At 35.8% G+C, this 26,885-nt stretch overlaps 1 protein-coding gene across 7 annotated transcripts; it reads left to right on the top strand.

Annotated features, from left to right (window-relative positions):
* On the top strand, positions 1 to 23,809 carry LOC580514 (carboxypeptidase D). Of its 7 annotated transcripts, none has more exons than XM_030973893.1 (9): positions 1 to 90; positions 16,232 to 16,468; positions 18,025 to 18,125; positions 18,449 to 18,624; positions 19,395 to 19,579; positions 20,013 to 20,198; positions 21,384 to 21,536; positions 22,080 to 22,222; positions 22,633 to 23,809. In XM_030973893.1, exons 2-9 carry the CDS (start codon positions 16,270 to 16,272, stop codon positions 22,819 to 22,821), a joined length of 1,332 nt encoding a protein of 443 aa, XP_030829753.1. In that variant the 5' UTR covers positions 1 to 90; positions 16,232 to 16,269; the 3' UTR covers positions 22,822 to 23,809. The 7 variants fall into 7 exon arrangements, with proteins under 7 accessions (XP_030829753.1, XP_030829754.1, XP_030829757.1 ...); XM_030973894.1 differs by having other exon boundaries at positions 3 to 122; XM_030973897.1 differs by lacking the exon at positions 1 to 90 and adding an exon at positions 10,538 to 10,649.
* Positions 23,810 to 26,885: the final 3,076 nt, after the last annotated feature.

Here is a 26,885-nt window from a genome sequence, read left to right as displayed (position 1 = left end):
TAGACTGAATTAATGATACGGGATGTAAACCTTCTTCGCTGGCTTGGGAGCACCTGGGATTTACATATTATAATTGGATTCATATTTCTGGTGCGTATTGTTGCTGTATACTTCTTTTGCGTGTGAGTATATAGTAGATTTATATTGCAACCTGCTACAAAGATGAGTCGGTGATGATCTCATGAGGCATGTAGTCATGATTAAGCAGAGAAGATGATAGTGAGCACTGAGAATGATAGGGATCGATAGAAATTATAGTAATTTGATACTTTTGTTGATCTTGGAGTGAAGTGCAATAGTAAGAGAGGTTTTTTAATTCCACATCAAATCCATGTTAGAGATATTAATTGCTGTATCTTGGTAAATCGAGTAGAATGCAGATGTGATACAAAAACAAATATTAAAGAAAATTCAAGGGACATTAGGAATAAGACAATTATGAACATTTTTCGCTCCTGTCTAAAACTTTGACTTAATATATATATTTTTTTTTTTTACTGTCATTGTCTCGATCACTAATATTTATTTGAGGTGAGAATTGGGAAAGTCTTTTTTTTATAAAAAATAAGTCAGAAGCTGAAAGAGAGGAAAGTGAGAATAAGAACGCACGAGAAAGAAAGAGGAAAGGAAAGGAAAGAGAATTGTTAGAAAGGGGAGCGGATAAGTGACTTTAAAAAGGATCTGCTATACCATGTCTCATACCTCCATTTGATGTCATTGTATTCATTATACTGCTCTTTATACGCCTATCTTTGTACTAATTTCTTTTAGTCTACACTGCTAAAATCGTGTCAACATGCACTGATGATTTATTTGCATTTTTATTTGCATCGGGTGTGACAAATGTATATTAAACTTTGTTTCAATAGTTTTGTTTATTTTGAATCGATGTCAATAATCATTTATCAGAGGCAGGTCAATTAGTTTCTAACCGTGAAGGATTAGAATGTAATTAATTACTCCCATCGCCCTTTGATCGGATACCACCCACTACAAACATGATTTTTGTTTTAATGGATGAAAAACAATTTTGAGACGGTATCACGCGCTTTCTTCAATCATTATTTGATATGGGCCTTGCACTTTTCAGACTTTACAGGTGTTTCCTTTAATGTGTTTGGTGATTCAGTTTATTTCCTACATCGTTCATGCAAACCGGGTCATTCTCTACTACTGAAAACTTGCACCTTCTAATCTATTTCCTCGGTACTAGTGGGATATTCCAATTCAATTACTTAATCCGCCCACCTTTAGACTAATGACTTTCAATAAGACAGTTAGTGCAAAACGTTTCAACCACCATGCAATGATATACATTTACACTTACACTATAACAGGTTTACTGTAACATATATAAATTCTATTCGTGTGTATATGACAAAATTTACTTTTACTTCACACGTTGAATTGATATGGACTCGTATAAAGACACAACTGCATTTATAGCTAACTTATCGCAGTATAGAACACGGTACTTTTGTTGTTGTTGTCGTTTTCGAATGGGGAAAACACAAGTTCAATTCATGATCTCATTGCCAAGTATCAGAATGTATTTCCTAATTCTATACCCGTATTACCCGAGAAATCTAATCCTTTCAAAACATTGCCATAGTACAAAACATTCACAAACTAAATTTTTCAAACAAATGAAACTTGTGGTAGATCATATTGGTTGGTTGATGTTTTGCACCGAGAAAGTTTCTCTTGCAACGCTTAATTTTCCCGAGCACTTCAGAAGAAGCAGTTCGTCTAAAATTATTTTCGCCGATTCCAAATATACTGTATCGTGTATATTAATGTCAATGATTTCATAGCTTTCTTGTCACAATGCAGCAAACATAATTTATACACAATGTATAGATTGATTTTATTATAACTACCAATGATAATGTTAACATGAAGTAATAGCTTGGTAGATTTTTCATGATGTGGGGCTTATAAGAATCAACGGCATAAAAACAGATACACATTTTTTTTTCTTCAATGTTATATTGCTTATTTTGTAAGTCTTTATCGTATATAAAATATATATCTCTCAATCATAATATGTTGCCATGTCGGCCCATATAGACCTCATTACCGACAGTCTTGTATAGTGGGATATATTCATCATGTATCAAATACAAACGGGAGAAACAGGAAAAGAGGGCAGTAAAATCGACTATGATTTCCTAATGTGTACTGAATTTCTTGGTAATACACAGGATGTGGACTAAGCTATAGTCATGCTAGCCCAGACGACTGTGTTCTCAAAATATAACAAAAGTCATTATTGAAAAGACATTAATAAAGACATGTGACAGTCATTATGGAACCGCCTTCCCAGGCGACAATGTACTGCCTCATGAATTCATTCATGTATTAGTGTACAACGTGATATGGAGTTTATTTCCATCTTTCTATAATGCAGATATTTTGAGAACTATATTGCTGCAGGGAGATGAGATTTTAAATTCTCATCTCCCTGATTGCTTTTTCTTTTTTAGGTTAATTGTAATTCCTCTCCCATCATAATTACGAAATAAGTCATCCCAAAAGTCAGTACTTTTTTATACAGTAACCATGGTTACCCGTTTACTCGTTGTGTAAGATATTGCATTGTACTACGACTAGACATTTATGATAATAAACTGATACCAATTGTATGTGCATATTCTGTCTATCTATACATTACATGTTCTTTTCTGTTTATTTTGTTTCAATCTCTTTCTTTTGTCATTTCTTCTTTTATTTAACGTGCTTGTCCTTTATCCGTGTGCTTACAATATGAGCCCATGCTATATCAAACATGTATAGGCCTATTATTCCAGTTTGTAAACTTTGGTTGTAGACAACTTTGAGAGACGAGGGGTTTATTCAATTCCATAATACCACCGCCCCCTCCCAAAATAAACGTTATGGTCACAGACCTTATCTTATCTTCTTTCAAAGTGTTTACAGAACTCACACAACAAGTTGTAAAACGTCCAAGTTATCTGGATTATCTGGATTTCATTCCAAAGTCTAATTTCAAGATTTTGTTAACGCCTAACTAATCTAACGGCTGATTTAACTTTATCTTAGTTTACAATTTCATTGACACACAAGCCCTTGTAAACTTACAACACAGGAAAAACAAATCGATTCCTTTTCCACCACATCTCCAACCAATACTCTCATCAAAGAAAAACTAGTTTTCGGATCACGAGGTTTAGCTTTATTTTCATTTTTGCGAGTATCAATATTTGTTAAAACTATTACTTTCTCCCTTTTTATTAATAAATCCGTAAGTTGTGCTTTACTGTTTGTACACAGCCGTTGAATATCCAACACTTATTAATGAAAATAGCTTGAGTTTATCTGGACTGCTGCTTGCATGATGTCGTTATTAAACCAAACTATTCTGTTGTACCTCTTGACATGAACTCGAGAAGGTCTATACGTGAATAACTGGTATAAGTTGTGGTGAGTTCGAATTACTGTATATTATAGGCTTATGTCACGGATAGTTATGATTATTTTATCAAATGATTAAATGGTGCTTTAAAACTTCTCAAATGTTATCTGTTACTGATATCCCTGATGAGATAAGCTCAAGTATCAATTAGGGTGAGATTTGAGTAACAATCGGAGGACTAGAATACCAGCACCAAACATTGACACAATTTGACTTCCAACGTGTAATGATAATGTTATCAGACAAGTCTCCCCCCCCCCCTTTCGGCCATCTATTGAGGAGAGGGGAGGAAGACAGAAAATTGGAAGATGAGTTATATCCCTCTTCTATCCTCCCCCGCTAAGTCGCTTTGTTCTCTTGCATTTCGTCCACTTAGTATGCCTAGTGCCCCTCCCAATAACAAAGACGCATCTGTTCCACCCCTAACTTCTACCTCTTTCTATATATTCGCTGATATTTTAGGAGGGAGGGGGGATTCCGTAGGGACACCTGTACCCGTAATTTACCAAAGTGGATGAATATTATTCAGTATTGGTGCAGTCTTTGATGATTTTAATGATAGTGATACTTATACATGAATCTCTAGTAATTTTCTCACCTGTTTCCGGCATCTCGTATCTGTATTTGGGAAGCATCTCTATTTGAGCATGACGCAGAGTTTTGTTTAAGTTCTTTGTGACATGAGTGATGTCATAGTTATTGGATATAGACGTACAAGGATAAAACAAATTACTGATTCACAACAAATGTGAACGGTAAACGATTTTCCACCCGACCTCAAAACGACTTTCATCTGTATACCTCGTTATAAGTGGATTGAATGGGCGAGTAGAGTGGTCTTAATCGCAAACTTTGAATTTGAAGTTCAATGTGAGATTTTAAGGGGAAGCAGCTACGGAGAAGACAACAGCTTGGTGAAAACACCCCAAAATTAGGATCATTGTGTAAGATGCAAGTATTATTTTCATCAACGGTCAATTTTTGTTCCTCTTCTTCACTCATTCTTCTTCTTCTTTTTCTTTTACTTCATCAGCCTCAATATCATCCTCACAATCAGGATCATCTTTTGTATACTTACTTTATTGTTCTTGCTTATCTTATCATTCTTTGAGTAACCATTTCATTGAAACCCTTCAATATGTTGTAAGTTGTACTCTTTTATTGCAAAGATAGAGATGCATTTCGTTAGAATCATTGTATAATATTTATGTGGGATGTACTGAATATTCGCAAGGTTGACAGAAAGTATAGGATTGATGCAGGTGTAATGATTACTTCGATGACATTTGATCGTTTGTGCAGATGAATTCAAAAGAGCAATTACCAACAATCGCTTTGCGGTCAAGCCCATTGCTGTGGTCAGCATATTCTAGTTCTAATTCAATTACAATTATCAATGATATATATCATGTCCATGAAGCACGTGGGAACTAACCGAATCAATTGTAATCACTTAATCGATTTAAGTGCACTTAGCTATGAACAGCGGCAAACATAATACGAGTAAATAGTGAAGACTGTATAGATGATTGTGGTAGTAGATGTATGATTGATATATCTCTCTTCACAGTAAGAACAGTAAGAAGGTCATGTGGGAAGGGATCACACCTCGATAATGTGACATTACGGTGCAGTGTGGGAAGGCAGTACGCTAGTTGGTGGGTGTGATATACAGTTTACCATTTACTCATTAAACTTTTGCTGCCACATCTTAAATGTGCCATGCACGCCATACTGGTGCCATATTTTAATGCTAGAACGCTATTGAATAATGAACTTGAAATTGATAACAAATTTATGTCAAAATCTAATAATGAGGGTTTTGATGATTCGTGAAATGTATATAGATCTGTCAAAGAAATTGATGACGTCGTCTTCCTGTTATTTATCTCATTCCTTTTCCTCATCAAACAAGTTAAATACCGTCAGATCTTGATTTCATTCATCGCACAACCCTCTCTTTATTTCGTTTGTTCTCTATAACCCTTTCACTCCTCTCTTTCATGTTAACACTCCCTCCCACCACTCGTTCCCCATCTCTGCCCCCTGCCCCTTTCCCCTTCCTTACTCCCCATCTCGTCTCTCCTTCCTCCTCTGTTTCCACTTTTCCATTTCTTACCATTCTCAGTCTTCTAACTATACGTCTTCTCCCTCTATTCTACTCTCATTGTTCTGATTAATTTCATATTATTCTTTTCATCTCTCGGGTATAACTCGAGGTGTTTTTCCAACACACAAAAACAACATCACCAACAAAAGACAAGAATGCGGAAAATAATTCGACAAATCTTTCCGATTCATTTCTGCGATTGTTCCACCGAAGAGAGAAAGTCTCCAAGATTTGACTGACGCCGGTCCAATAATCCTTCAAACAAAATCTGTTTTCAGATTTTTAAAATGAACCCGACCACCAGGAGCGTTTATGCAGCCCCTTTTTTGTACAATGATAAAAAGAGATCAAGTATTTAGGGGGTCGACTCCGAACTTCTTCTATTAACGTCACTTGTCGTATGGTTATAATATATTGAAGCACAGTTCTTTTCCTATCCCTATATTCGCGAGGAGCGAGTCTTTTTTTAATAAAATAATGGTATTTTCATTGGTTTTGATTGTTACAGCTTGTAGCAATGGTCTAGATTATTGTGGAATTTGTTCGTAGACTCACAACACATTTTGTTTTCTTTTTCATGTATTATGACAGTGTGCAGCATTTAAACAATCTTTTAAAATTTGAACATTTGTTCACATTGATCAGGGTTTGCTCCTATTAAAGGCATGTGGGAGAAATCATGTGATCATATTTAGATTACATTGTCACATTAGATCTTTTCCTTCATCCCATATCGTGGATGTTCGTTGAAAATGGAGGGGGAGGGTGGGGGCAATCAGCTACGTTTACTGCTTGTAATGGCATACACAGGGTAACATTTCTTTCTATAATCTCATCAATGGTGTAGTAAACCCATCATGACCATGAGCGCCAATTACTTTACATACCTCGTTAATCATCTCTCATGGTGTACATGATTAGAGTCTGTGTCAAAGTAGATGGGGTACCAAGATATAAAAATACGTTATCATTTTGTAATCTTCTTCTTAAAGGGATAGTTGAGTTCTGTTTTCAGACCGCAAATGCCTTCAAAGTGCATAGTTATTGCTCTTATTCTTATCTATGACATTTATAGTGCCCTTTTAGAACCTAAAATTGCTATGAAGGTAATTTTAGACCACAAAATGTGTAAAATTAGCCAATACGATCATACCAATCCAGCTCCACTTTCCCAAAACATGGTGACCGTTAATTAATTATTTAATTAGAAATAACAATACATGAGCCAGCTAATTGTGGGTAATATAAGCAACACGAAAATGCCAACAAAAACGCCAACATCGACATTGGCTGAAATCCGTCGTAAAAAGGCGTTATTTAGTGTTTTTTTTCAACGGTTTTTTCAAATTTTTCAAAATATCTAAAAATTTGTGGTGGTACACAAATATTAGAAATCATTATGTTTCAGCCGTCTCTGAATTGTCATTTAAATATTATGTTCTTTCAAATTTGACACTCAGTTTTTCAGTATCTCACAAAAAAAATATTTTGTGTAGCGCCCTCTGCAACAGAACTCAACTATCCCTTTAAATGATGCGAACATAATTTCTTGAAATTCAGACAATTTACTTTCTATTATTTCTTTCTTCTTCATTATTTTCTTATTGTGCTTGTACTCGAATGACCGGGGTGAACTCTGTTAACATGGACATGAGGTTTGTGAAACGAAAAAAGAAAAAAAAAACTTGTGGGAAGCACGAAAGATTACTCCTGGCGTCCCGGAGTCAAAAGACCCTCCCTAATAACCCCCCAAATCAAGAAATTGAAAAGTGATTATTTCGATGAAAGACTGGACCAATATTTTTGTAAGAAAAGAAAACGGACCGAGGGCTCTTATTCTCTATTCTCATTCAGACTCTTGACAATAGAATAGTAATAATTCAGAACACATGAAATCACTTAAACAAGTCCGTTTTGGACAGTCTCCCTTGGTGTCGCGACACACTTATCTCGTAGTCTATGCCATAAGTCTGTTTGATCATATTTGACCAAACGGGCTATAAGATATAACCTGCACATATATTTGTTTAATGTGCTTATATCGCTGCTCCATTTTGCTTGCACCCATTTAAATTCCTTAATTACTTTTCTTCCAAAATGCGTTATGATAATACATACATATTTCGATGTTATACAATGCTGGCGTTTGCTAAAACCAGAAAGATTATCAACTTGATTTGTTACAGGGGAATATAGGATTTATGGTATTCCTCTATTGAAAATCTACACAAAGTTTCATTCAATCTGTCAAATAATATACATTATACAACACCTACGTGGATCCTTGTCATTTGATCGGACGATTGTTGGTCACATGATATTCAATAGATGGTATATTGCACGGTCGTGCATTTTTGGTTATGCGCCGTGCATTTTTGGTTATATGCAGACTGCGTACCTCTCTGCTGCATGTGCGCGCGCGTATCCCTGCGTGTATCTGACGCGAAGGCAATCTGCATGTAATTAATTGAGAAGGCTTGACTCGAACTGTAATTTATCTTTATAAGGAGTAAAGCATAATTTGTTGATTAACGTTCTATTAGGTCTTCTTCGATGTTGTATAAAACAAATAATGAATGTTTTTCATTCGTTTAATAGTGCAAATATTTTCATTCGTTGAAAGATTAACGTTAATTCTATTCAACTCGGCTGACGCCTCGTTGAATAGAATGTTAATCTTTCAACTCATGAACATATTCGCACTATTGAACTCATAACCATTCATTATTTGTATAATATTTGTGTAAGATTGTGTAAAGATAAATGCTTGTTGAGAAAGAACATGCTTTTAAAGAAGAAGGAAAAAGTGTCTGAATGTTAAGTGAATAGACTAAAGTGACGTATGATTTAATGTGTTAGCATGTGTATACTTGGCATTAACCGAGATTTTGGCGGGCTGACCGGAGGTTATTTTAGTTGAGTATCAGACGACATTCAAAAAGATGTTGCCTTTAGACTTCTTACTTAAATCGCGTGTGACCAGGAGCCCTACTAACTTCTTAAAGCTACAGTCTCTCTTTGAGTAGATCAATTTTACTCAGCCATTATCACTTTAAATATAAATAGTTCATAGTATAGCGACATTATCTAGCGGCTTTTACAATATCTTTGATTATTCAATTTCTTAATTCGTCGTTTTATCCATTGATCATTATTTTGATGTGTTCATTGATTCATTAATACGTAATTCGTTGCGTCGTACATTTTCAGTAATTATTCATTGAATTATATTTTTTATTTTTTATTTACCCGGTTAGTCATCCTCTTTTCCGACTCATTTGCTTCTAAATCTCTTAATCTGTCCATCAAATCATATAAACTTTCATTGCACATCTTACAACAGCGAAAAGTTTAGGATATCTCGAAAATGGAAGCTTTCGTTTTAAGAAAATAATATTTCTAGGGGGTACAGTATATACGTGCCTTATACTTTCATAATATGGGTATCTATAGTATAGAAGTGGGTGACCTCTGTGAACTTTACCAATACTTTGCAATTCATATGAGGTTGCAATTAAAGACATGTTTTTCAGAAGATTGTAAACCTCATTACTGTATTCATTCTATCGTTTGTAAAGGTTCGTATCACACCTTTACCTGTTCTGGTATTGCATAACCCGATCTATACCATTGTATGGAGAAGAAATCAATTGGTGTTTGTTTAAGAAAAACTATTTCGCCTCAAACTCACGCCTCCTTTTATTCCTGTCTTTTTTGCTAAAATACCCTGTGGATTTCATTGAGATTACCGTGTGTGTAATCCTTGTTTAATTGCGTTTCTTTGATGTCATGTAGTCAACGAATAATAATTGTCACGAGCCATGTATTAGTTTTTTGTGAACAAACATTTTCCACTTGGTTTATCTCATTTCTTTTACACTGTCTTATTGATCGGGCTTATTCTGATGTCTTGAATAGATGTTTTTCTTAGTACGTACACAAACGAAGCATTGGGAAATTGTTTTGAAAATTCACTGGGATGGGAGGAGTTATTTAAATGCTTAACAAGGTTGTGTCTAATTATGAAGGTGTTAACATGAATAGAATAGACGGGCTTTAAAGCAGATCCGCAGGGATAGATTCCCATGTACATCTATAGAGCTTAGTTAGCAGAGGACTTACCGTGTGGCATATTATAAGGCGATCAGGATATTTTGGTTTATTTAAGAATTCTAGTAAGTTGGATGCTTAGAAAGCGTGTTCTGGGTTGACTGAATTAGATGAACCAAAGAGAGAACGAAGAGAGAGAGAGAGAGAAAGAGAGATAAAGAGATAGAGTTTGAAAGGCAAGTATACAAACCATAGTGGTAATCACTAGGGGGACATTGAAAGGGAGGGTGTGTTTTACGTGCCTTATCGAAGGGCCCTATCGAAAGGCACTCGCATATACCGACTTGGATTCGAATCCGGGATCTGCTTCGTTTTAAAACCAAAGGGCCAGCTGACTACCACTCAGGGTACTTAGTAAGGGGTATGTATTAGGGGATAATTATCCTAGATGTGTTGTTGTCCGGTATATGGTGTCCAAGGAGGATTGCAAAGACTTTCGAAAAATTAACTTTCAACAGCCTTATCCATCGCCATTTGATACAATGACATTACAATAACTATTCGGCCTATGTAAACCGAACAAGATTTCATATGAAGTACAATGATTAGGGTTTTAAAATTACCCCTAAGTTCATTTAGGGTAGTGTTGAGGTTTTTGCCCTCAATAAAGATGTTTAGGAGTATTTGCCCTGGATGTGTTCAATGTTAGGAGTGGCTGTCCGGAAATAGATATCCGGGGTAGTTGTCCTGGAGCAGTTGCTTTAGAATCATCTAAAGCAATTCATACATTTGCATTCTCTTAAGACCCGTTTCACTCTTACGTGGTTTGCACAAAATGTCAGAATTTATTTATCAACCATCAAATGTGACTTTCCGTCCCGTAACCAATATCTCAACTCCACCATACTCCCAAATGTACCTGTTCGTGAGAATGCGTCATTTTAGCCGTATATTGAACTGTCTATTTCAGCCTCACCTGCCAGCGACCGAGCTCCCTTGCACAAAGGTCAATGACAACACCAACACGTGGAAACTAATTTCCTCTAGGGTGAGGTAAGGTGGTACTTTCATTCACGACTATTTTATTGGAGATCCCTCGAGAAAAGTACACATTTAGACGACATTTGTTGTTTTATGAAAGGAAAAGACTCAGGAAGAGAATGTCTGATTTTTTGTTATTTGGAGCAAGGCCTCAGGAAATTGAGGGGGTTTCTCTTGAGCGGCGACGGCGATGGTTTTTTTTTTTTTTTTTTTTTTGGGGGGGGGGGGGTCGTCAGCATTCTCTAGATTCAAATTTACGGGAAAATAATATTCAGAACTACTTTAACCAAGTTGGCCAATTCAGAAAGATCTGACAACCTAATACTAATTTTTGTTTTTATTTTGTTTTGAGTTGCTTAGACATTGTGGCTTTTCTTGGTGAACTTGACTACAAAACTTGTCTATTAAACCCCCACTTAAATGTGTTTGCACTCGTCGCCTTTGAGGAACCAGACATTCCTCCTAACTCGTCAGTCATTGAACTCTTCAAATTGGTCTACCATAACGGAGCAATGCCATAAGTATTATGTTACTTGATTCAGTGATACATGTATACTGATTGAACCAAGGAGATACTGGGCGACCCCTTTGAAACTCCTTGATTGAACATAATTCAAGAATAGGATGTATTACAGAATGTAATTATTTACCTGAACATACAATGAAACATGAGGATAGGGTATCGTGGTTTTGATTCGTTGATGTTGATCTGTTGATCAAAATGACGTCTTGTAAGAACCTCTTAAAAGAAGAATTAGGAAGGATACGACAATCGATGAAGATTTGATAAATATTGATTGCTGAATCGTCTAGTGGATATGCTATCGGAGCATTAGGATAGAACCATCATGACGACAGATCAACAGTACCTATCTTGGTTCGAATCCCCGGTGAGGCACTATACTCTACGATAAGCAAGACATGTCACTGTACCTCTTCTCACCCAGTGTAGTAGACGCAGAAGCAGACACATGATTGCCAGAAAGGATGGGGGGGGGGTGAGGAAACCGCATAGACAATCCCTTGGATGCGTAGTGAACATGCAAAGACAATTTCTTTTTCTACACAAGTCATGCCTATCAAGGGGGAAAAGGAAATGCTAAAACTTGGCGTCCTGTGATAAATCATGGTAATTAGACCTGAGCACTGCATCTTCAGGAAAACCATGGACATGTCTTAGAACCTAATCATCAAGCATTATAGTTTCTGTTGGCTCAATTGCATTACAAAACGTGGTTCCTAATTCCTAATTGCTTTATTGATCTTAAGAGCTTACAAAGTAACTGTTTTGTTTGCATTATTTTCTTGTATTTCCGCTCTTTGCACTTATACCACCCACTGTGTGAGACAAGTAGTATTGATTAACCTAGTACAATCCTTTCTGATCCATCGGTTTAAAGGAGAAATGTGGTTCGAAATGAAGCTCTAATAGTTAATCTAGTATGTCTACAATGTAAAACACGACATAGTTAGCCCTGAAAAAAAAATCATAGATAGCATGAAGAAACCAATGATGATTAAAGAACATAAAAACACTTCATTAAAACATGTATCTCTGATATTCTGACATGCATTTCGTAATAAAATAATACAGCAATTAAAATGATAAAACTTACTTGTATGTATTTAAAAAAAAATCAATATTTTATAAAAAATATACATGACTGTATAGGCAAACAGAGAATAATATAGTTCAAGTTTTCTTTATTTTTGAAGGAGATATGAAGCACGTCACTTTCCGAGGTAGGAATTATTTTATGAACCTCAAATCGACTCCTTGAGAGTCGTTTGTCTCTTATGTGCTCCGCTTGAAATGGGGCCGTTAACTTCATGAAAAGGGATTTCTCCACAACAATAGGTAGGTTATTGGATTTCTGAACAGGGTAATGCTGTTTGCTATATCAATATTGAGAGTCACTCCAGGGATGAATGAAAGGGGGGGGGGGTGGCAGATCCAGTCACTTTTCCCTTCTCAGTTGTAAAAGACGTGCAGATTCGCAAAGGGACGTATGCCCCGACCGGGAGAAGATAGTCAATTACTGATGCACTTGATCTACATTTAAGTGCGCCCTTTGGATTTTGTAATTATTTTCTCGTTCATTATTAAACGGTACGGTTGACTGCAGAATAAAGTCCAAGTTACAACGTCACATTTTTTGTTTTGCTGGTACTAAACTAATCTTTGAAACATTGCTTGTACCAAACATCCGTTTTGTACATTACTTGATTCCGTCTCCCATACCAGCCTCTTCACGGTAGAAATTAATCGGAATTGCGGCATCAAGCTGGCAGAAGTGGTGAACATCGTTTTAGACGCCCTGAATCGTTGCTGTTCTTGTAAGTTCTTACATTTTCTGGTAAACTTTCTTTGCACATCGTGCGTGGGATTTTCTTGATTCGCGGAGACGTTACTATGGTCGTTGCTGTATTGTTTTGAAGTGTCCATCGCTTGATTCATATCATGATACATTCACCCTACTGTCATAAGGACCTCCGATGTGATTTATTCAGTACGAGTGGGTTGGATATCATTCTTTGAATTGACGTACATCAAGGCAAGATTGAAAAGTGGAGACTCTATAGTAATCAGAAAGAAAGAACAACCGTATGAAGGAATAATTTCTGTAGTTTTCATGATCATTCTCTTGCCAGGAATATTTTATCAATTGTTGAGGCAAGAGTTTTGCAGCGTACTCGTAAGTGTTTAATCTGAATAATATCATCATTGAGATATTATCTTCATAACAGTAGCCGGTAAATATGGCCTAGCTTGTTCTTTAACCTTTTATTTAGCTAAAGTAAGACGGGTGCCCCCCCCCCCAATTGATATTGGCTTAACCCATGCTACACCATCGACTTAAATACACTATCAACGGCTTTGAGTTTTGATATAAAAAATCTTCACGTAATTTTGTATTAAATGCTTTGTTTGATATACATGAGACAGAGAGGGTAAGAGTGTGGGGTGGAATGGGACAGAGAGCTTCATGAAATATATATCATTCATGTTTGTAAAGCGTGCAATTGAATAATTGCTAGCACGTACTACTTTTTCTTATTTATATTGCACACAAAAAGCTGCTACAAACTATTTGTGCATACATTGGCTAGAAGTAGATCAGAAATAAAGGAATGGAGATAGCGGGATAAGATATCCGCCTTCATAATATTTTGATTCATGCATACTGATGAAACCTAGCAAGAGGGAACAAATATCCAAAAATAAAATTTCAAATACTTTTTTTGGTATCCCCTCAGTTGCACCATTTATTGTTCGATCTGATCAAATAAGCTGATTCCTTCTCTAAATTTACACAGTCATTGTTTACATGTAACGGCCTGTAGAGTTTTGACAATGTATAGGGGGCGTTTCCCTCAGACTTAGAACATGTCCAAAGTACACATGTAACTGTTGAATAGATCGTCCATTCGAAGCCATATTTAATATAGTACTAAACATTGTTTAATTAACACAAGTTTTGAATTACAAATCGAGTAGTTTTAGTTGTAGGACAACAACCTAAACCGAGGCTAAGTACATGTTAACATGTCTCATCATACTGGCTTCTGTAATAAAATTTCAAGGGGGGGGGGGGTAGCATATGGTATTTAAATGTAACTTATAATATTTTGCTCTGTATTTTCTATGAAGTACTATATGTGATTTGATAAAGATTTGGGAATGATTCGAAGAGATTATTGAAACGAAAGCAACAATTACATGTACTTGTAACTGTTCCAGATAAAAAAAATATAAATAAGTTTATTTGTATCCATGAAAGTTCCACTGGTTTCGTGATAACAACAAATAAAGGTAGATTTTTATTCCGAATATAAATCCAATCCGCGTGGTAACCTAGGAAACTAATCATGTCATTAAAAATGGAAATCTCGAATATGGCTTATAGCTGTATATCTGTAGTAATGTTTGCTGGATTGATATAGGTAAAACGAGACAGATATAAGCAACACTTGCATGCATGTGAAGGGGTAACTTTTGTTGAAAGACGTGCAAGGGGAGTGGTGTAGTTTAACATGTGGTCGTTGTAAAACTAAATCGTAGATGTCGTAATGATAGTTATACATTCGGAAGCTTTATCATAAACAAAAATGTAATCGCGGTGTTAAAATATCATAGAAGAGTTTGAAATAGTATACTACTAGTAGTAGTAGTAGTAGTAGTAGTAGTAGTAGTAGTAGTAGTAGTAGTAGTAGTAGTAATAGTAGTATTAGCAGTAGTAGTAGCAGTAGCAGTAGTACTACTACTACTACTACTACTACTACTAGTAGTGTACTATTTATCATAGAAGAGTTTGAAATAGTATACTACTAGTAGTAGTAGTAGTAGTAGTAGTAGTAGTAATAGTAGTATTAGCAGTAGTAGTAGCAGTAGCAGTAGTAATACTACTACTACTACTACTACTACTACTACTACTATTAGTGTATTATTTATCATAGAAGAGTTTGAAATAGTATACTACTAGTAGTAGTAGTAGTAGCCAAGTATAGTAGTAGCAGTAGTAGTAGTAGTATAAGTAATAGTAGTAGCCGATTAGTAGTAGCAGTAGTAGTAGTAGTGGTAGTAGTAGTAGTAGTAGTAGTAGTAGTAGTAGTAGTAGTAGTAGTAGTTGTAGTAGTAGTAGCAGCAGCAGTATAGTAGGCGAGTAGTAGTAGTATAACATATACCAACAATATTAAAAAGAACACATTTTCACCTTGAGCACGATCATACTTCCCTATTCAGAATCGAAAACTCTAGCTAAATAACTATAAATATCAGTTTGGCAGTTGACTATAGTTTTAGTTATAAAGCTCAGGCACCTGTCCAAGCCAGCTCTGGTTTTGTACTGAAAGTTTCCCCTTCAAAGAGTAAATGGCAGACGCGACAACCCATCTTTTTCCAGAAATTGATTTGGCCCGAAGTAAAAGAGATGATCAATAATTAGCAGCTGCGACGTAAGGGAGGAATATTGTCTGAAAGTGATTTATCTGTGCCGTCAAAATACAGATCAATGACAGCTTAGAAGAAAGAGAGGTTATGAGACTAGTCGTGTGTATAATTACCACTCTATTGAATATGTTATTGTGTGCATTATCAAATACACCGCAATGAAAAGGCCAGCCATAAGTTCGACTGTCATCAACATTTAGGAAGTTAAAATGAGTTCATGAATCAATGCATTCGCGTGTGTTTCCTCCTAAAAGGCAGGGGTGGGTCTGTGTAAAATATTATCAATCGAATTTAAACTATACAGAATAATATTAATCAAATCAAGTAAGGAATCTGTAAGAAAATGCATCTGTCGGAGGAAAAAAACCTCCCTTAAATAAAAAAGTTTATGTTTAGGAGTTCAGGAGTAATTGTGTCCTTATTTTTCAATTACTCTTTAACTAAATGTGTTGGTGATAGCTGCTGATGTCTGTTTTATCTGCATGATATTCATATCAATACCTGTATAGCCATCAATTATTGTGTATTACGTATTACCTTTTTATTTATCTATTTTATATTATTCATTTTATGAAAGGCCCGATCACCTTTATATGTATTATTTAATTCTTTAGGCTTAATTTGTTCTCCTCCACTCATACAGGTTGGAGCTGGCCTAGATATCCACTCGAGACATCCTAAATGATAATGAAGCATTCACTCTCCTGCTGGCTTGCTCTCCTGTCATTGTTGAGCTCACTGAGATCATCGACGGCCGTGATCGGAGGCCTGATCGACTTCGAGTACCATGACTATACAAGCCTAACCTTAGCGATAAGATCATTGACGGTTGCATACCCTGATCTCACACATCTATATACCATAGGGCAATCAGTCAAGGGTAAGTCATAGATGATGCAATCTTAATTGTTATAAATTTTCACCCAATACTAGGACCAATATACTCATAACACTCCGAACAACTTCATCTGAAGAAAAACAAAAACTTGCCCTAGAACAATAGCATCCCCAAGAAAAAAAAAACCGCCCCTGACATCTACCCCTGATACAGTTATCTTAGAAGTAGTTGACTGAGGGTAACTTGGGCATTGTACACTGTCGCTCATATAGTTAGGGTAGGGGGTAGCCCCTGCTGCGTACAGTCATGGTTCAGTGGCCAAGCAATGGCCTCGTAACTGTGAGGCCCCAGGACCAAAACCGTGTCGATGTGCTATATTAGTGCCCTTTTGTGGGGCATTAATCGTCATTATTTTTTATATTTTTTTTATTATAGTTTTATTTTAACAGGGTGGTCTCATTCAAGTTCATTTCTGAGCCTGCTCTCCCAGAGAGCCCTGTATTCACATAAAAACATGTACAATAATAACATGAATTCAAAACATATATACAAAGGTAAAATATATATGGTATATACAATAATTAAACATAGGTAACGAAAACCACGCATTAACAATAAATTATAAGGGGAAAAAAATACAACTATCAAATTGAGAAAACTAGATGAATAAAATGTAATAAATAAAGGTCAAATTAACGTGAAAATATGTTTACAAGGGAAACTGAAAGGTTTTGACATTCTTTTTAAAACTTTGCAGCGACTTACAATTTTTAATATGATAGGGTAATTTATTGTATATTTAAGCTCCTGAAACCGCTAAGGTTTTCGTTTTAAAATTTGTTTTACATTTTGGAATGAATAATGGACTGTTTAAAGCATAACGAGTATAATATAATATCGGTCTTTTACTTATACATGGATTAAGATATGGTGGTGATAGGTCGTTTATGATTTTAAAAATCAAGATGCATTTCTGATATTTAATTCTTTCCTCTAATGACCGCCATTTCAATTTACTCATTAAAACATTTGGGGTGTAAAATATTCGGCACGAAGAACTAATCGTGCATATCTATTTTGTAATTTTTGCTGTCATTTATTACTTAAGGGCGTAGGTCCCCTAGTTGATAAGCATAGTAGCATACACATCCTTTAGCAGTCACGCAATACAAACACTGGCAAATTGTTTTTCAATAAAATCTGAGAATTTAACCTATTTTCTAGATCTATTAGGAATAAATAATTGTCAAAATAGTTCCATAAATTGGGGTAACAAAAATGATATTCCAACTATATGAGCGACAGTGTAGTATACTGTTTGTCCGGGGAATGGGGTATTGTCATAAGGGGCACTGTCCTATGAGTAGGTGCTCGGGGTAGTCATCCGGGGGTAATTGTCCTACAATTATTAGTTGTCCTAGTGGTAAATGTAATTTATTAGGATAGTAGTCCTGATCACGAGTTCACAAACGCATGCTCCTACCGTATAGACTATAGAGTTAGACCTTCTCAATCTGCATCTATACCCAGGTCGAGAACAGATCTACTGAAAACGTTTCTATCGCCTATAATCTGCACTATTATTGATTGATTTTCAGGTCGAGAATTATGGGTACTCGCCATTGCTGGCATGGACGCTACCAAACACGTAGTAGGGAGACCAGAAGCTAAGTATGTGGGCAACATGCATGGAGATGAGGTGAGAAAACAATGAGACGATAAATTTATTAAATGTTTATCAATTTGTTTAGATTTATGAAAATAACTTATATTTCACTTGTCATAGGTTAGTGATGTTTCTGTAAGATAATTTTTAAACACAAAAATGTTGTTCATTGATGTTATCATTTTGTGAAATCTGAAAAAGATGTCATTTATGTAATTATAGGCCTATGTCATGAATATCTACAGTAATTCTGAATTATATTTTACACTTCTTATGTCTCTTCACAGCTTTATGACTTCGAGTTATTATCGTTAAACTTAAAATACCAAAGACTAATAATATGGCCATATTTACAGGTAATTGGGCGAGAAATGTTGATACACTACGCTGACTGGATGCTACTGAACTATGGTCAGGACATAGAAGTAACACAGTTCCTAGACTCAACCAGACTTCATATTCTAGTCTCTATGAATCCTGATGGCTTTGAAGAAGCCAGAGTCAATGAAAACTGCAGGAGTTTTACTGGAAGGTGAGAGACTTATCTACTTATTCCTGCTCACTCTCATTCAATCACCAGAATGTTATGTGTTGCTCCGCTTTACGATCTCATCTTAGTCTTCTTACTTCTTTGTAACACATTATACGGACTGTCTTCTCGATTATTTTTTGTCTATACGCTTACATGTAAATGAATCTCACTTTTATTCAATACCTCTTTTTGTGAAATGCAAGGACGTGTATCTCAACATTCATGTCTTCTGAAAAGATCACAACTCACTTTCTTCCTCTCTTCTCTCTTCTTTCACAAGTTGTTCACTAATACCTTTGAGAAGAAAAAAAGATTTTTAAAATGATTAATGATTTACATTTTCATTTATATAATGGTATTATAATGCCAATAGGCGTAGCGTGGGACAAGTGATTGAGGGGGGCACTTGCGGGGGTATTTGTTGGGGGGCGCCGAACGCAAAGGGCAATATCAATATCAGGGCCACTGAATAGAGGGAGGGAGGGTGTGGAGGGGTTCCTAGCAGCTTCGTTTCATATCCCCCTCCCCTCTTTTCCCCACATTTTCTTTTTTTTTTTGGGGGGGGGGGGGGCACGTGTACATGTTGTCCTTTGTAGAAACGCCTCTTGTTACGACCGTCAACGTTTTTGCTATAATTATTTATGTTATTATTACTGTTGTTAAACCTATCCGCTTTACGATGTAATACCCTTCTGTTCTCATCAGAATAAATCCTAGCTTTGTTGCCATAGCAACCATCTATAAAATGAATTCCCCTTCTCTCTGCGTAGGACGAACGATCTCGGCTTCGATCTGAATCGGAACTTTCCGGATTACTTCGAGAAGAACATATACGTGACACAAGTGGAAACCCAGGCTATCGTGGACTGGGTGGCAGATATTCAGTTTGTATTGTCAGCTAACCTCCATGGTGGTGCACTGGTTGCTAACTACCCCTTCGATAACATTGACCCAGGTAAGTCATCAAACTATTGGGAAGTGATTATGAAGATACACAACGTGACACACAATCCTATTACTGGTCTTCAAAGGAGGGATAACTCCACAGGTTTTACGAAATAACATGTCTTTAAAAAAAAAGCGTTGATAGAAATGTTGCCATTTTTTGTGAAAAGGAAAAACTGATACATTTTTCACAAGCACAAAAATAGATAGCTTGGGTATCTAAAACAATTTTTTTTTAGAGAATATGTTACAATGTAGAAGTTATCATCTAAAACTCTGAATCATTTCGTATACATTAACTGAAGAAGAGAAAGAAACAGAAGGAATCCAATTCTGCTTGCCTTAATCTGTAATCTGAATTTGATGAATATTGAAACAGACAGATCAACAGCGTCTTAAATTTCATGGTTCTGCGTCAAATAATTTTTCTTCCTTTTTCACAGAAATCAAGAAAGACAACACATCGATATACAGCCCCAGTCCTGATGATGATATTTACCGTTACCTAGCAACTGTATATTCGTATAACCATCGGAAGATGCACATACTCAATGAAACTAAATGTGAAGGGAAATTTACAGGATTCGAGGATGGCATAACCAATGGCGCCGAATGGTATATTGCAGTTGGTAAGTAGAATATTAAAGTAAGCATTAATAAACATGCAAGAAAGAATGATGGAAAATAAAGCTCAACTTGGCACATCGACTATAAGAACGTGTAATTTGAGAGACATGAAGAGCAAGCACCTTAAAGGTTATAAAAAGTTTTGGTATGGGGTCATGATTTGGTTCAAATGAACATATTGGAAGCATATGCGATACTACAATATTCAGGGATCGTTGTCGCGGTTGAAATCGAGTCTAAAGTTATGAAATTTTAAATAATAAACTCATTATGTTGTATAGCTTCCTCTCAAGTTCAAGATATTAATTCAGCTATAAAACAATGTGTCTTGACTAGAATCGACCAATTGGCTAAATTATATATCACAACTACATATTCTGAGATTTTCATGGTCGCAGCTACCATTGGTTGGCCGTAGGTGCTATTTTAAATTTATCAAAATTTACCGGGAGCACCGGTAAATGTTTATACTCAATTTTTCTCGAAAGCAGAAGTGTTTTAGGGGCTTATATTTTTTAGTGCTTATAATACATTCACAGGGGCATCCAAATATATATATATATATAAATTGTAAAGAATCACTATCCACCATAGTTTCAAAATTTCCCAAAACTTTGTATTACCTTTAAGCGCCCTACATAGGCGCATACAGGCGCCCATCATCATCATCATCATCATCATCCTTATCATCATCATCCTCATCATCTTTCTCATCAACATCATCCTCACCAACAATAACACCAGCATCATCATTATTATCCTCATTAATAACATTATTATTATCATCATCGTGTTCGGTATCACTATGACTCCCAGTCATCCTTATCATTGTATCATCACACCCAATACATCATCATCTTACCATCGCCATCTCAATCATAATAATCATCATTATCATCATCATCATCATCATCATCATCATCATCATTATCATCATCATCATCATCCTCATCATCATCATCATCATCATCATCATCATCATCACTACCACCATCTTTATCATAATTATCATCATTATCACTCCCAGTGACATCATCATTATAATAACCATCATCGCCATCATTATCATCATCCCCACAAACCATTGCAGCAACCATGACCATTCAATATACCCTGGCACAGTATAAAGAAATACATTATTGTTTTAGAGATAATAATATTTACCACCATTTTGTTGAAATCACCAGGTGGGATGCAAGACTATAACTACTTGTTTGCTGGATGTATGGAGATCACCTTGGAGATCAGTTGTTGCAAGTATCCTCCTCCTGAGGAGCTACCAGAGTACTGGGAGGATAACCGAGATGCGCTCATGGAATACATCAAACAGGTCCATAGAGGTAACAACAACAACCCATTCATTTTCCCTTTTTTCTTTTTGACTCTCTCAGTCTGTCTGTTTTAATCTCTTTCTTTATCTCTACGGTTATCCTCTTCGCCTCTTCTCACATTCTCTATGTTATCTTTCTACATTCCTTCTACTTTCTGTCCACTTCCAGAACTCAGCTTAAATGACATATCTATTAATATCTGCACCACCTTGCCATTCCTCTAGTCTTTCATAGTTCAATAATGGACTGCATGCAGTATTTTGATGTACCATTTTATGCAGATTCTGGGACTGCACTTTATTTTTTCCTGTGTTTATGTTTCCTCTCTCTCCCTATTTCTCATTTCCTCTTTCCTCTTTTTCTGTTTATCTCTTTCGCTGTCTGTATTTATCTTTTAATCTTTCATTTATCTGATTATCATATGCTCTCCCTTCTTCTCTGTCTCTGTTGTAGTCCTACTCTTACATTTTACAGTCATCTTAAGATTTAGATATTCTAATTTCTGAGTGTACTTTTGACGATGCTTTGTAATGTCTCCCATCTTTCCGATAGGTGTAAAAGGTATCGTTCGTAATGAGCAAGGTACGGCCCTAGAGGGCGCTGAGGTGAAGATAGTTGGTCGTGATATAACCTTCCGCACCACAAAGGAGGGAGAGTATTGGAAACTACTACTGCCTGGCTCCTACGAATTACAGGTAAATACTATACATACACGTACTTGAACTTGAACTTGAATGAAGTACATACTCATTGCATAAGATGAGAAATCATTAAAAAAAATGTATAGATATCAAAATAACTTAAGTACGTTTCTTCAGACTCTTAGAGAACAAAGAAACACGGCAATCTAAATTTCTCCTCTAACATTTTATGATAATCAGTTTGATTCTTTGTATACACAATTAAAAAAAATGCATGTGTGTCAAAGTGTGAATAACAAATTGAGAACACTTTTGTGAACTCGTAGCATCCGCGTAGGTGAAGTCATTATTCTTTTCTCAAGTATTTTCCTTCTGCCGTCGTACTCTTGTTTTGTATTCAATGATTTTCTTTGTTTTTGCCGAATAAATAATAATAATAATAATATTTTTGTTCCCCTCCCCAGGTGAGCATGGAGGGTTATATCACCTGGACGAGTACAGTTCAAATCACCAACTACGTCTACAACGTGGAACAGGTAGATGTCTACATGGCAACAGTAGATGACGGATCAGGAACAGCCCCTCCCAAGACTCAGGTATCACTGGTTGTCATAGTGATGGCTTCGCTTCTTGGGTCGTTATGGCATCTCTGACGTCATTAAGGAATAATCATTGAGGTGATAATATACGTCCTCGAGCGTTAACACGAAACAGATATACCAGCCGGACGCTGCAACTATCACGTACCTTAACAATAAAATATGCATGATTATAGATCTTCGTGATATACACTGACGTAATACCTCCACAAAGTGATTAACATTTGCAGTGATTGAGTCGATAGACAGGCCTTCATGAAATTCTGCCTTTCCGATTTGACAAAATTACCTCCGTATATCGCCTACCGTGAAAAACTTTTTGATGCTGTGAATTATCGAAGAATACTACCACGTAATAATGAGCTTTTATTATTCGTGAAGAATGGGAGCTGAACGCAAAAATGGTTTGGGGCTATTGATGCCAGGCTGATTGATGCATTGGTATGAACATGTATGATCTTCACCATTTTGAACGGTCATGATCGAGGCACCTGACATACTATTTTTGTTCAGAAGGAAAGTCCGAGCAGCAACCGAAAGGGTGGCGTCTAACAATAGTATTATTGTACCCGATTGCTTTATGATTCGCAGCCAGCAGAGTGTGCGATCTTTCCAATCGGGAGCACTGTACAAAGTCATGATTTCGTAATTTCTAGGAACATTCTAAACCTTTGATTAATATGCTTGATACCTATATTGTGATGTACCATAAAATCTGTCGTACAGCGAATATTCAATGACGTCCTGATTTTCGTGGGTTGTAAAGTTGAAGCCTAATACTTAAACAAGACCGAATAAACGATGAACTTGCGACACAAACCTATTTTCTCATCAAAATAATGATTTTATACCTCAGAATTGCTAATGAATCATGAGATGCACAACATCATTGTGTCAATTCTAAAGTTGATTGTATTGATGTACCGTGGTAGTATGTTTGATTGATGTCACTCCTTGCCAATGATTCGAATCATGAAACAAAATTATCATCACATTTTTGTTTATCTAATATCCTTTCACACTCTCTGTCTCTTGTTATTTCTTCCCCCTTTCTTCCCCTTTCTCTCTCTCTCTCTCTCTCTCTCTCTCTCTCTCTCTTCCCCCCCTCTCTCTTTCTTTCACTCTCTCGTTCTTCCTCTTTCTTTTTTTTCCTTTCTCTTACTCTTTCTCACAGTCTCACTTATTTCTTGCTTATAATCTCCCTCTATCCCTCTGTCAACCTATCCATCCACCCATCCATCTATCTGTCTACATTTCTGTCTGTTTATCATTCAATCTTTCTGATCACAGTATATATATATGGTGATTGGAAAGTCAAGAGCCAGAGCTCGTATTCCTTTAGAAAAATTTAGATTTGTAAATGATATATTTTTCTTTGCACTGAATCAATGTTTATACAAAAAATTATCTACATATCTACGTGTCTATCTAAACGATTTTCTTTATATATATCGAACTATATATCTGTTTCTAGTTTCTATAATCTATCTCATTGTAGCTACTGAGTGAATATGACATTTCCCACCAATTATCTAAGTAAATCGTGTTTGTATAACAAAAAAGATTTTGTATGGTTATTATGACGCTTAATGACATTGCTATTATTGTTTATTTTGAGCGTGTTTTTTCTTTTCTTTTTCAGTATGCCGTTTGTTAGATAAAGTTATTCTGTTTACAGAAAGGATTTGAAGTATCATTTATAACCAAAACATGTTGCCATGTTGAGCCAGAGCTCATTGAACGCAACTTACTTCTATTGATGTTGCTCGAAGGGTAAAGCTTGTGCAACGATAATACACAACATTATTCAGATGGTGAATAATGGAAGAAAAAAAGTAAAGCCAGCACTCTCAATTACCTTATTCTAGCTAATTGTGTTTCCATTCGGTTCCCGCCCTTTAACCAGTATACTGAAACATTCCTCATCGTTATGTGTATAATGATCTGACTTGTATGAACTATTGAATAATTATATGAAATAGTACTCGATATGTACTGCCTTCTTGTGAGAATTAATGTACATGTTTATTGTTTCTTTGAATTATTTAAGATCAATGTTTTCGTACATATTATCTATAAATTATGGTATTCTCAGAGTGCGATGTGTAATTTTTTTGGAGATCCGAAATACATTTTGTTGAATTAGCTGTGTAATCAAATGAAATGATTCATATGAAACAGCGATCGAAACATTTAATAAATTATATTTTTGAATCTCAATATCAAATTTGTTCGTTTTGTGTTTATATTTAGTAGGCCAATTAAGTGTTAAAATTTTAGGGAGGAGTGGGGGTAATTAAGTACCACCACCATTCTCACTTTACTCTAAAACTAAAACATATAAAATCCATTTTTTTTGTTTAATATGAAATGGATTGAGAAACGAATCTTCACCATTTGCATATTGCGAAGGAAACCCCCATCAATAATAAATAAATATGCGCACAAAACTGATGTCATTTTGCTTAGATTGACATAAAAGATGAAATTAATAATTATCAACTTGGCCAGCTATTAAACTCATTTTCTGTTTCGTTTTTGTGTACTACGTGTACTTCTGAACTTGTCAGTTTCGGCGGCCATCTTGAACTTACGTGTATATTAATTTCTTTGTGATAATGTCCGTATCAGGACATTTACACCATAGACAATTACCTCTCTAAAAATTCCCCCAAGGACAATTGCCAAAAGACAAGATATCATGTTTCAATCCCCCTAACCCCATACACACACGGACACAGGGGATGATCATTCTAGAGCTTAATTTTCGGAGGGTAATTTTCCGGGGCGATAGTCCTTCTGGGGTGATTGTCCTTGGGGGTGATTGTCCGTTTGGGGTGGTTGTCCTTGTGGGTAATTGTCCTGCTGGTAATTAGCCGGGGTGATTGTCCAGGGGGTAATTGTCCTCGAACCGATGATTTCATTTTTGTTTGATAAATTCATTGCTATAATGATTGATTTTATGATCATAATCATTATCCTTGACCTCGACAAACGCCACAACATAGCAAGTGCAGCATTAATCATCATCACTATCATCATCAGCAGCAGCAGCATCAGCTTCATCAACACCACCATCGTTAACATCGGTGTCTTCGTCATCATAAAATCAAATCTGAGAGTTGTCAAAATCATCTTCACAACCATTATTCTCATCACACTCACCGACGCCCAACCCCCTCCGAGAATTGTAACCCGACAGAATTTATTTAACAACACAATAAGTAAAGGTTGACACCGGAAGATACCGAGTCGAGAGATAATGATCCAAGTTTTGTGCTTTAACATGTTAAGTTTAATACATGTACTCGTAAAAGCAGTTCTAGCTTCAGTACTCAACTTTGGTAATAAATGCATAGTAAATGAAATATCACGAATCGTTATAGATGAAGTTAAAAAAAAAATCTATTGACAAAAATATAATATACAGGTTTATTCGGGTTTAAAATATCTGTTGGCAAAAATATAATATACAAGGTTATTCGTTACACCTGCCATACTTACATGAAGCGATTTACAATGCATGGTTATAAGGAAAGATTAAGTACGAGAAAATAAATGGCAATAAAGCTATTAGCCTATGTCCTAATGGCCCATTTAAATCTAAGATATATATAAATATCATGCACCCATTTTTACTTGGTAGAATAAAGGCTTTATGTTTAGGTACAAACAACAAAATGTTGTATATGCGTTTTAATAGAGAGAACATTATTTTGGTTGAAACTGGAGTGTCATTTACGTCCATAGAAACGTTATCGATGACTTATGGAAAATACGAGTTTAATACATACAGATTTTGAATGAAATATCTTCCATGCTGGACACATGGGACGTGATTGAATGGAAAGAAATCAGACAGTATAAATAGAGAACAATATACCCCAGATGTTATATCGCGAAAAATGTAGAAACACGAATAAAAAGGCGTAGAATCTGAATCACTTACTTGTTTCATTTGTCTTTGGTAATGGGTCGCATTCATGAAGTCTCATCAGAATATAACACTTCAACGTTAATGGTTCATTGTCTGATTGTTGGTTGAATTGCTTCATTTTGAATGCTCAATGTGACTAGGTTAATTGCGTTATTCCTGTTACTGTTTCAACATTTACTGT

Source organism: Strongylocentrotus purpuratus, unplaced genomic scaffold, assembly GCF_000002235.5.
Source record: "Strongylocentrotus purpuratus isolate Spur 01 unplaced genomic scaffold, Spur_5.0 spur5_scaffold_7, whole genome shotgun sequence".
Classification (NCBI taxonomy): Eukaryota; Metazoa; Echinodermata; class Echinoidea; order Camarodonta; family Strongylocentrotidae; genus Strongylocentrotus; species Strongylocentrotus purpuratus.
This window is presented reverse-complemented; position numbering and strand designations above follow the sequence as displayed.

Excerpts from the sequence above, each read along its gene's own strand:
- LOC580514 (XM_030973893.1), top strand. The coding sequence starts at position 16,270 with ATGATAATGAAGCATTCACTCTCCTGCTGGCTTGCTCTCCTGTCATTG. Across the intron at positions 16,469-18,024 it reads CATAGGGCAATCAGTCAAGG|GTCGAGAATTATGGGTACTC; the intron begins GTAAGTCATAGA and ends ATTGATTTTCAG. Across the intron at positions 20,199-21,383 it reads CGAATGGTATATTGCAGTTG|GTGGGATGCAAGACTATAAC; the intron begins GTAAGTAGAATA and ends TGAAATCACCAG.